Source organism: Silurus meridionalis, chromosome 18 (assembly GCF_014805685.1).
Source record: "Silurus meridionalis isolate SWU-2019-XX chromosome 18, ASM1480568v1, whole genome shotgun sequence".
NCBI lineage: Eukaryota > Metazoa > Chordata > Actinopteri > Siluriformes > Siluridae > Silurus > Silurus meridionalis.
The window spans coordinates 459799-472723 of NC_060901.1; the positions used below are offsets into that span (position 1 = coordinate 459799).

At 40.4% G+C, this 12925-nt stretch overlaps 1 protein-coding gene across 1 annotated transcript in view; it reads left to right on the forward strand.

The window, feature by feature from the left end:
• Positions 1-12925, forward strand: part of osbpl8 (oxysterol binding protein-like 8) — a 47932-nt gene that overhangs the window by 24750 nt on the left and 10257 nt on the right. Inside the window, 5 exon segments of the mRNA XM_046872666.1 lie at positions 7988-8089; positions 8209-8412; positions 10917-11001; positions 12302-12443; positions 12753-12925. The exon segment at positions 12753-12925 is cut by the window's right edge and continues 20 nt beyond it. Of these exon segments, the coding sequence (XP_046728622.1) occupies positions 7988-8089; positions 8209-8412; positions 10917-11001; positions 12302-12443; positions 12753-12925 (706 nt within the window).

Consider the following 12925-nt stretch of genomic DNA (forward strand, 5'->3'; position numbering starts at 1 on the left):
CATCAGGGCTGTGTGCTAATTCCACTGCTGTTCACTTTGCTGACTTATGACTGTGTAGCAATGCACAGCTCAAACCACATCGTCAAGTTCACAGATGAGACAACCGTGGTGGGTCTCATCAGCAAGAACGATGAGTCAGCATACAGAGAGGAGGTGCAATGGTTGACAAAATGAAAGAGATGGTTGTTGACTTCAGGAAAGCACAGGATAGTGAGGACAGCTGAGAAGATAATCGGAGTCTCTCTCCCCTTTGCATTGTGGATGACCACACACACCCCTTCTATATATATATATATATATATATATATATATATATATATATATATATATATAGAAGGGATGCACCGAATATTCGGCCACCAAAAATCTTCGGCCCAAAATGGCCCAAAAGTGCAATTTGTGCAAAAGTGGCCCAAAAATGCAACAAAAACAGTTTGTTGTGGTGATGCAAACAGAAACCGTGCTTGTCTGCGGTGTGGACATATTTTAGTATATCTGAGAAAGATCCACGGATAGCGATTTGCAAAACGTAATGCCGAAATTTCAAGATGGGGTGCGTCTGCAAAGACTTTCTCCAGGTCGGGTTTAATTTATCACCTGAAATCCAAACATCCCGCTCGCTATGCTGAATACGAGAGGAACGCGGCACAGAAAAGCAAAACCCCTTCGAGCATGCACACTCCGTCTGTGGTGGACCTTTTTGAAAAGGCAATAAAGTTTCCCAGTGATAGTGTTGTATTGTTGTATCTTTAAGCAGTTGCACTTGTTCTGAATGCACTTTGTTTTTTATGAAAGAACATATTCAATTATACAACCTTTCAGCAGGCCAGAGGGCCTGTACATTATTATTTAATATACACATGAGTGCATTTAAGTTAAACATTTAAGTTTGAATCTTTATTTATTTTATCCTGTGCATTGTTGCAATGTGCTATAAATAAATATTTTCATAATTTGTAATTGATTTATTCTTTGAAACAAAAATTGAAATGCCTTGATTTTAGTAAGTTTAGTACACAGTCATAGCCATTAATGCAATGGTAATAATAATTGGCATAATTTCTTTCGATGTTTCGGTTTTCGGTTTCGGCCAAGAATTTTCATTTCAGTGCATCCCTAGAATATATACAATATTATATAGAATATATATTTTTTTTCTTTTTTATTCATGCTTATATAATCAGATGATATTTTTAATATACTTTTATACTTATTTTATTTATTTTTACATTACTTTTTTTTTAATCTTCTATTGTTTTCTTTCATGTTTACAAGTTGGACAGTCATAAAAAGCATTTCACTTTGTCATACTCTGTATGAAAGTGTATGCGACAAATACAATTTTTTTCTTTTAAACATTTAAATCTTTTAAATTATACCCTACTCCCTGCTCCTTATCAAGTCAAGTCAAGTCAAGAGGCTTTTATTGTCATTTCTACTATACACAGTGGTACACAATACACAGTAAAAACGAGACAACGTTCCTCCGGAACCCTGGTGCTACACTAGACAACATAAAGCTACAACACAAGCTACATAAAGTGCATCGAGTGCAACCTAGTGCAAACAGTGCAGACAAAAAACAGTACAGACAGACAGTGCAGACAGAAAACACAAGACAAGACAAAAAAACAATATAGCGCCGACTAGTAAACCTACTGTAAACTCAAATTATACAGTACTGTGCGAGGTGAAATGTAAAATGTAAAAACTATAACCGGGAGTAAATATAAACAGAACAAACAGAACAATGTAGTGCAAAAGAACAGCAGCAGTCATGAGGTGAAAAGGCAGCATGTAAACATTATACTATAATACAGTCAAAGGTGCAAAAACAGCATGTAAACAGTACAATAGTGATAAATGTGCAAAAAACAGCAGTTAAGGAGTGTAGTACGGTCGAATATAATAAATAATAAATAAATAAATCGTTGTGGAATGGATTGAGATGAGTGTGAAGTGTTTAGTCCAGGTTGTACAGTTCGGTACACATATTGAGTTGAGTGTGTGTGTGTGTGTGTGTGTCTGTTCCATTTCATTTCTGTGTATTCAGAAGCCCGATAGCTTGGGGAAAAAACTGTTGCACAGTCCTGATGTGGAGGCCCGAATGCTTTGGAACCGTTTTCCTGATGGCAGGAGTGTAAAGAGTGTGTGTGTGACGGGTGTGTGTGGTCGTCCACAATGCTGTGTGCTTTGCGGATGCAGCGTGTAGTGTAAATGTCCATGATAGAGGGGAGAGAGACTCCAATGATCTTCTCAGCTGTCCTCACTATCCTCTGTAGGGTCTTGCGATCTGAGACGGTGCCATTCCCAAACCCAGGCAGTGATGCAGCTGCTCAAGATGCTCTCAATGGTCCCTCTGTAGAACATGGACAGGATAGGGGGAAAGAGATGAGCTTTCCAGGTGAGGTTGTCTGCCAGATGAACACCAAGGAATTTGGTGCTCTTGATGATCTCCACTGAGGATCCATCAATAATCAGTGGAGATTGGTCGCGCTGTGCTCTCCTGAAGTCAACAACCATCTCTTTTATTTTGTCCACGTTCAGAGACATGTTGTTAGCTGTCTCTGCAGTTGCACCTACTCTCTATATGCTGACTCGTCGTTCTTGCTGATTAGACCCACCACGGTCGTGTCATCGGCAAACTTGACTATGTGGTTCGAGCTGTGCATTGCTACACAGTCGTGAGTCAGCAGAGTGAACAGCAGTGGGCTGAGCACACAGCCCTGAGGGGCCCCAGTGTTTAGTGTGGTGGTGCTGGAGATGCTGTTCCCGATCCGGACTGACTGGGGTCAGAGGGAGGTGTTCAGGCCCAGTAGGCTCAACTTCTCGATCAGGTGCTGAGGATTGATTGTGTTGAATGATGAGCTGAAGTCAATAAACAGCATTCGAACAGATCAGTCCTTGTTGTCCAGGTGGGTGAGGACCAGATGGAGGGTCCAGTGAGGGTGGAAGCTGTGTCTTAATGTGCCTCATGACGAACCTCTCGAAGCACTTCATCACGATGGGTGTGAGCACGACGGGACTATAGTCATTGAGGCAGGAGACAGTCGATTTCTTTGGCACAGGAACGATGGTCGTTGTCTTGAGGCACATGGGAACAACGTTACTGCTCAGGGAGATGTTGAAGATGTCAGTGAAGACATCTGCTAGTTGTTCTACTCCATACTCCCTAAACCCTACCCCATACTCCTTTTACCCTACTCCCTATACCTCACTTCCTACACCCTACTCCCTAAACCCTACTCCATACTCCTTTTACCCTACTCCCTATACCTCACTTCCTACACCCTACTCCATACTCCCTATACCCTACTTCCTAAACCCTACCCTATACTCTTTTTACCCTACTTCCTACACCCTACTCTATACTCCCTATACCTCACTTTCTACACCCTACTCCATACTCCTATACCCTACTCCTAAACCCTACCCCATACTCCTTTACCCTACTCCCTATACCTCACTTCCTACACCCTGCTCCATACTCCTATTCCTCACTTCCTACACTCTACTCCATACTCCTATACCCTACTCCCTAAACCCCACCCCATACTTCTTTACCCTACTCCTATTCCTCACTTCCTATACCCTACTCCATACTCCCTATACCCTACTCCCTAAACCCTACTCCATACTCTTTTACCCTACTCCCTATACCTCACTTCCTACACCCTACTCCATACTCCCTATACCCTACTCCCTAAACCCTACCCCATACTCCTTTACCCTACACCATACTCCCTATACCTCACTTCCTACACCCTACTCCATACTCCCTATACCCTACTCCCTAAACCCTACTCCATACTCCTTTACCCTACTCCCTATACCTCACTTCCACACCCTACTCCATACTGCCTATACCTCACTTCCTTCACCCTACTCCATACTTCCTATACCCTACTCCTAAACCCTACTCCATACTCCTTTACCCTACTCCCTATACCTCACTCCTACACCCTACTCCATACTCCCTATACCCTACTCCCTAAACCCTACTCCATACTCCCTATACCCTACTCCCTAAACCCTACTCCATACTCCTTATACCCTACTCCCTATACCTCACTTCCTAAACCCTACTCCATATTCCCTATACCCTACTCCCTAAACCCTACTTCATACTCCTTATACCCTACTCCATACATTTACATTTTTTTGTATTTAGCAGATGCTGTTGTTCTGGGCGATGTACAAAAGTGCTTTAAGTCTCTATCAATGAATAAATCTACACTAATACATTGGATTACAAACTTAAGATAAATCAGCCTACAGCTTTTTTTGTGTGTTTTTTTTTTTTTAACAAAGCAAACTTGGAAAGTGTTTCAGGAAGAGGAAGGTCTTCACCCATTGCTTAAAGGGACTCTGCTGTATCAGTTTGACTCTATACACCCTATTCCCTACACACTACTCCTTATACCCTACTCTCTACACCCTACTCCTTATACCAGGGATGGGCAAACTTTTTGACACACTGGCCACAATGGGTTCTAAAATTTGACAGAGGGGCTGGGTCATACATATACATACAGTGAGGAAAATAAGTATTTGAACACCCTGCTATTTTGCAAGTTCTCCCACTTAGAAATCATGGAGGGGTCTGAAAATGTCATCGTAGGTGCATGTCCACTGTGAGGGACATAATCTAAAAAAAATCCAGAAATCACAATGTATGATTTTTAACTATTTATTTGTATGATACAGCTGCAAATAAGTATTTGAACACCTGTCTATCAGCTAGAATTCTGACCCTCAAAGACCTGTTAGCCTTTAAAATGTCCACCTCCACTACATTTATTATCCTATTTATAAATCTATTTATCCTATTTATTATTTATTATCCTAGCTGTATCATACAAATAAATAGTTAAAAAATCATACATTGTGATTTCTGGATTTTTTTTTTTAGATTATGTCTCTCACAGTAGACATGCACCTACGATGACAATTTCAGACCCTCCATGATTTCTAAATGGAAGAACTTGCAAAATAGCAGGGTGTTCAAATACTTATTTTCCTCACTGTACATACATACATACATATATATAGACATACATATATACATACACACACACACTATATATATACTTATATATATATATATATATAAAACATTAGAGATTTGGCAAATTTAGTTTCATCAAGAGCCAAAAGATCCACAATTTGTTGATCTTTTTTTTGCCAGTGCATCAATAAACACAGCAGAAAAACTCAAGTTCAGTTTCAGTAGGAACAGTGTTGTTGAACTCCTTATTTTGCCAGTTTATCAAAGAGAAGAAGAGAGTATTGCACGCGAACAACGTCAATTGAGCTGAAGTGCGACATCTTTAGGGGAAACCTGGGCATTACAGGGGAAAGGTAAATCGAACAAATTTTACCCGTACCGTTTTTTAATAGAATTTGGTCACGTTCGGCGGGCCGGATTAATAAACCCAACGGGCCGTGTGTCGCCCGCAGGCCGTAGTTTGCCCATGTCTGCCTTATACCCTACTTTATACTCCCTATACCCTACTCAATTAAATTAAATTAAATTCATTTTTATTTGTATTATGCTTAACAATAAATATTGTCTCAGAGCAGCTTTTCATAGATAATGATAAAGATAATGATAAAGAATGAATAAGTTTTTTATAAGTGTATGTTTGTCCCTGATGAACAAGCCAGTGGCAACTGTGGTGAAGGAAAAACTCCCTGAGATGCATAAGGAAGAAACCTTGAGAGGAACCAGATTCAAGAGGGAACCTTATCCTCATCTGGGTGACACCGAATGTGCATTGATTACAAATAAAGGAGATTCTCCTGCAATGCTATTGAAAATACTGTCAATTTGGTTTGACACTATTTACGTTATAATTTCCGTGCGTGTATGATCATTATACCACTGTGCTGAATTTTTCTCCTGGATCATTTTGGTCTTGAGTGTAGCTCCATCAACCAGAGTGTAACAGAACATTGATTCTAGGTATTCAGTGGCCCAGTCGAGCTCTGCAGGGTCAGACGTAGATCTAATTAATGTTGATACTCCAGAAGATTATTGATAAAATTCGATGCTGTAGCTGACGTGAATGTGTTTAACACTGTAAAGTGGTGAGGTACTAATGCAATGACTGAGGCAGATTTTAAAAGAGATGAGATAATGATCTGGAATAACTTCAGACTGTGGTATTATGACTATATTTTTTATATTGAATGCAAATGTTTATATTAAAGTATATAGTGTGTCACCACTATGAGTGGGTCCTATAACATTCTGATTAATTCCTACTGAATCTAGAATGGACACAACTGCTGAGTCTTCCTGATTATCAAAATGAATATTAAAGTCACCAACAATTAATGCTTTGTGTAAAGAAGGAGCTAAATTTGTGCTGAAATCTGCAAATTCTATCGTAAAATCAGAGTCGGGCCCCTGGGGGTCTATAAATAATAATTAATGGAATTGACTGACTAAACTTGCTTTTGGATGCTAAATATTTTTATTTTTGTGTAAAGAACTTTGCAAGTGTTAGATTTATGTTTAGTTTTTCATGTGATGCTCAGATTATTATTATAAATAGCTGCAACTCACTTTATACAATGCTAAATATTATTTGGTTTAATCCACGTTTCTGTCAAACACATTACATTAAACTTCTCTGTAATAATTTTGTTTATATTAAGCGCTTTTGACGTAAAATATTTTATTTAACAATCCTGTCTTTAGGTCAAAGGTGCTGCTGCACATTCAGTCCTATTTAATTTAATGTTAATCAGGTTACTTAAACAGACTTTCTGGGAATTTCTACATTTTGGTTTCACTCGGGGGAAAGACACAGTCTCAATATGGTGGATCCTGAGTGACGACTCTGTGCAGCTAGCAGACGGTCGGTTCAGCCCAGACATGGGCAAACTACGGCCCGTTGCGCTTATTAATCCGGCCCGCCGAACGTGACCAAATTCTATTAAAATAGGTACGGGTAAACCTTGTTTAATTTACCTTTCCCCTGTAATGCCCACCTTTCCCCAAAGGATGTCGCACTTTAGATACATTGACCTTGTTTGTGTGTATTACGGTACTCTCTTCCTCTCTTATGAGCCCCTCTGCAAAAATAAGCTAATCAAAGAACAGTGGATAGTGAGCGCCGAGCGTTTAATACGGAGTGGACAACAAAATATTTTTCTGCTGAAGTCCGATCAAATGCTGTATGCCTAATATGCCAAGAAACTGTCGCAGTTTTCAAAGTGTACAATATCAGCTGTCACTTTGCACTTTTCAGCTGGTGTTCTGTCCCCTGTCCCCTGTCCCCTCTCCCATTGTCCCCTGTCACAAGACCCTGAAACCGCACCACAAGAAGTGCAATTGGAACTGATCGATCTTTTGTCTGACTCCGTCTTAAATGAGAAGTTCAGCTCTAATGTAATGTGATATATACATATATAATAATGTGTATGTAATTTATATATATATATATATACACACACACACACTGTATGTTCTGGCCCGGCCCCTCTGTCAAATTTTAGAACCCATTGTGGCCCATGAGGCAAAAAGTTTGCCCATCCCTGGTTTAGCCTGTCGGTCTGCTCCGTGGCCTTGGCTCTGGACAGTCATTGGTTCACTAGTGCTGTTCTAAAACTATGACCTATACTACAAGAAATGAGAGCAGCACCTTCCCGAGTGGGATGGACACTGTCCTGCCTTAACAGGCCAGTCTTGCCATCAAAATTGCTCTAATTATGTTTGAAGCCCACATTGTTTTTGAAGCACCACTTGGGTGCACTTCTATAAATTAGAACCCACTCTCTACATCCTATTCTGTACATCTAATACCCTACTCCCTTTACTCTAAACCCTACTCCCTTAACCCTAAAACCTATGTGCCTAAACTCTACTGTCTAAACCATATTTCCTACAACCTACACTTTACACCCTATACCCTATACTCTACTTCCAACACCCTACTGAGGAAGAGCAGGTGTGTTGAAGTGTGTGTGTCTGTTGTAGGTCCAGAAGAAGAACTACAGAGAGGAGAAGAAGCGAGCAACTAAAGAGCTGCTTAGCACAATCACTGATCCCTCAGTTGTTGTCATGGCCGACTGGCTCAAGGTTTGTTTGTGTGTGTGGCTTTTTATTGTAACTTTCTAGTTCCTATGGTTAATTTCCCTAATCATATTTGTGTGTATGTATATAAAGATTCTAATTGTGTGTGTGTTTGTGTGAGACAGATCCGTGGCTCTCTAAAGAGCTGGACGAAGCTGTGGTGTGTGTTGAAGCCAGGTGTGTTACTGATCTATAAGAGTCAGAAGAGTGATCAGTGGGTGGGGACGGTGCTACTGAGTGCATGCGAACTTATCGAGAGGCCTTCAAAGAAAAACGGCTTTTGCTTTAAACTTTTCCACCCTCTGGAGCAGTCCATATGGGCAATCAAGGTACTCAAACACACACACACACACACACACACACACACACACACACACACACACAACTTAATTCTATTCCCATTTTACTGTTAATACCTGCAGTAATATAAATAGGCCACTAGTCAGCCTCAGTGCCCTAATTTAAGAATTCAGTTCAGTGTCCATCATTAAAGTTTTATCAGTGTTGGATGCTGCTCAGTGATCAGACTGTTCATGGTGACTGTAGTCCTGAACCACTGTAAAATAAAAAAAAAATTATAAAAAAAATTACATCCAGATCCAACTTCTCTCACACACTCTTATCTCACACGCTCATCTTTCACACACTCTTCTCTTACACACTCTTCTCTTTCACACTTTTCTCCCACACTCACTACACACTCATCTCTTACACACTCTTCTCTCACACACTATTCTCTCACACTCATTACACAATATTCTCTCAGACACTCATCTCTTACACACACTTCTCTTACACACTTCTCTCATACACTCATCTCACACATTTCTCTCACACACTATTCTCTCACAGACTCATCTCTCACACAAATCCTTCTCAAACACTCTTCTCTTACACACTTCTCTCACACACTCTTCTCTCACACACTCTTCTTTGACACACTTCTCTCATACACTCACCTCTCACACACTTCTCTCATACACTCATCTCTCACACTCTTCTCTCACACATTCTTCTCTCACAGACTCATCTCTCACACACTCTTCTCTCACACACTCATTACATCCTCATCTCTCGCACACTTCTCTCACACATTCTTCTCTCACAGACTCATCTCTCACACACTCTCTTACACACTCAACTCTCGCACACTCTTCTCTTACACACTCTTCTCTCACAGAAACTTCTTTCACACACTCTTTTGTCACAGATTCATCTCTCATACTTTTCTCTCATACACTCTCTTACACACTCAACTCTTACACACTCTTTTCTCACACTCTCATTACACACTGATCTCTCACACATTCTTCTTTCATGCACTCTTCTCACATACACTTATCTCTCACACTCATTACACACTCATTACACACTCATCTCTCAGGCACTAATCTCTCACACACTCATTATACACTTATCTCTCACACACATATTTCATACTCTCATACACTCATCTTTCATACCCTTATCTCTCATGCACTCCTATCTTACACAATCATTACACACTCATCTCTTACACACTTTTATTACACACTCATTACGCACTCTTCTCTCACACATTCATTACACACTTATATTTTACACTCATATCTCACACTCTTCTCTCACAAACCTTTCTCTCACACACTATTTTTACACACACTCTTCTTTCACACTTTTCTCCCACACTCACTACACACTCATCTCTTACACTCTTCTCTCACACACTATTCTCTCACACTCATTACACAATATTCTCTCAGACACTCATCTCTTACACACACTTCTCTTACACACTTCTCTCATACACTCATCTCTCACACATTTCTCTCACACACTATTCTCTCACAGACTCATCTCTCACACAAATCCTTCTCAAACACTCTTCTCTTACACACTTCTCTCACACACTCTTCTCTCACACACTCTTCTTTGACACACTTCTCTCATACACTCACCTCTCACACACTTCTCTCATACACTCATCTCTCACACATTTCTCTCACACACTATTCTCTTACACACTCTTCTCTCACACACTCATTACATCCTCATCTCTCGCACACTTCTCTCACACATTCTTCTCTCACAGACTCATCTCTCACACACTCTCTTACACACTCAACTCTCGCACACTCTTCTCTTACACACTCTTCTCTCACAGAAACTTCTTTCACACACTCTTTTGTCACAGATTCATCTCTCATACTTTTCTCTCATACACTCTCTTACACACTCAACTCTTACACACTCTTTTCTCACACTCTCATTACACACTGATCTCTCACACATTCTTCTTTCATGCACTCTTCTCACATACACTTATCTCTCACACACTCATTACACACTCATTACACACTCATCTCTCAGGCACTAATCTCTCACACACTCATTATACACTTATCTCTCACACACATATTTCATACTCTCATACACTCATCTTTCATACCCTTATCTCTCATGCACTCCTATCTTACACAATCATTACACACTCATCTCTTACACACTTTTATTACACACTCATTACGCACTCTTCTCTCACACATTCATTACACACTTATATTTTACACTCATATCTCACACTCTTCTCTCACAAACCTTTCTCTCACACACTATTTTTACACACACTCTTCTTTCACACTTATCACACACTCATCTCTCACACACTCTTCTCTTACACTATCACACACTCATTTTTCACACACTCTTCTCTCACATTGTTGTTATGTGAAGGTATTTATGCTAATCCTTCGTGAATTGTGTGTGTGTGTGTGTGTGTGTGTGTGTGTGTATTTTGGTGTGTGTGTGTGTGTGTTTGTGTTTTTGTGTGTGTATATGTGTGTGTGTGTGTCAGGGCCCTAAAGGAGAGACTGTTGGTTCTATCACTCAGCCGCTACCCAGCAGTCACCTCATATTCCGAGCTGCTTCAGAGTCAGACGGTAATGCACACACCTCCGACACACACAGACACACACTCACACACACGCACACAGAGCAATAGGTACAAGCACACGTGATAATACACATAGACATGGCAATTTTTATAAAAAGAACTACAGTAATACATAGACACCAGAGGTGGGAAGTAATGAAGTAGATTTTTTACTTTTTTACTTTCACTCTGTACATTTTTTACTCAAATATCTGTACTTTTTACTCTCAAACCAATTCAATTTATTTTATTTGTTTTGCACTTTTAATAATGAACATTGTCTCAGAGCAGCTTCACACAGATAAGATGTTCTTTATAAGTGTAAGTTTGTCCCTGATGAACAAGTCGGTGGAGACTGTGGTGAAGGAAAAACTCCCTGAGATGCAGAAGGAAGAAACCAGACTCAAAAGGGAACCTCATCCTCATCTGGGTGCCACCGAATGTCTATTTATTACAGATAAACGATGTTGAGGTGCAGTGATGGAGATCAGAAGCAAACTGTAGTCCTGAGTCAGTGTAGCAGACTGTTGATATTAACTACAATCCAAATCCTCAAAGATCCTGTTACTCCTTCGGAATTTTATGGATACCCAGGCGATTGCTGAAAAACTGCACAGAGTGGCCTCCAATCCAATCAATCCAATCCAGATGCAGGCCGGTACGAAGAGACAAGATCCAAGGAGGAAGAGGAGCAGGAACAGTGGTCCCCTGTACCTCAGAAGCATGTTTAACGAGTGAGAGAGAGAGAGAGAGAGAGAGAAGGATATGGATTTTTGTTGTATAAAAGGTAAAAACACTGTACTGTGTGATCAGCATGAATAGGATTCACTCTGGCAGCAGAACTAAAAGGGAGAAGCAGAAGGAAACACAGACATGAGGATCTCTGGGATAAGAGACGACCCTGAGCCTGGGAACAGAGACATTCCTGATCACCTGATCATCATCATCATTTCTCTGCTTGTGTTCTACGTTTATGGTGGATCTTCAGCCTGCATACATTCATTAAAGAACGTTTGTTTTGTATTAATATTTAATATGATGTGAGGTTCAGTTACCAGCGTGACACTAAAACACATATTAATAATCACTATAATCACAGCCCAAACTTCTTTACTTTAACTCGAGTGAAAAAAATCTGTTAAGAACTTCAACTTTTACCAGATTATTTTAAAACATCAGTATCTAAAGGAGGTGTGGACCTTTGCTTGTTTCTGTAATAGATACACAAACACACACACACACACATACACAAGCACACAGTTATATACCACCCTGTTATAGCTGAATGTGTGTGTGTGTGTGTGTAGGTCGTTGCTGGATGGATGCTCTTGAACTGGCCCTTAAATGTTCCAGTCTTCTTAAAAGGACGATGATCCGCGAGGGAAAAGAGGAAACAACTGAACACACACAAATCAACTTCTACAGCCTGCTGAGGTCACACAACCTACAGTAAGAAAACACACACACACACACACACACACACATACTTGATACCCAGACTGTAACTGATGCTGAAGCTTCAGTCCTTAGACCCAGATCAAGACCAAGCTTCTTTAGATGGAGGTAATTTTCACAGAGTATGATGAGAAGGTCCCACCTTAGCTGAGATCCAGGTCTAGACAGAATTTAGACAGAAACACAAACATCATGCAGTCCAAAATCTCCAAACAAGACCCTGAAATGTACACCTCCACTCCCAGACCTTGAGATGAAGAGCCCGGAGCCTTCAAGTTAAACGAGTATGATCTCTGTTTTCAGTGAAAGTGAGCAGTATAAGGATGAGCTGAACTCTGATAAGTCAGACAGAGAGATGGAGCAGGACGAATGGGAGAAGAGTGAGGAGAGCGACAGTGACACCAGTGAACGACAGGAAGACTCGTATGCAGAACTTGAACATGACACACTAAGAGAAACTCTTTATGTGGAGCAGA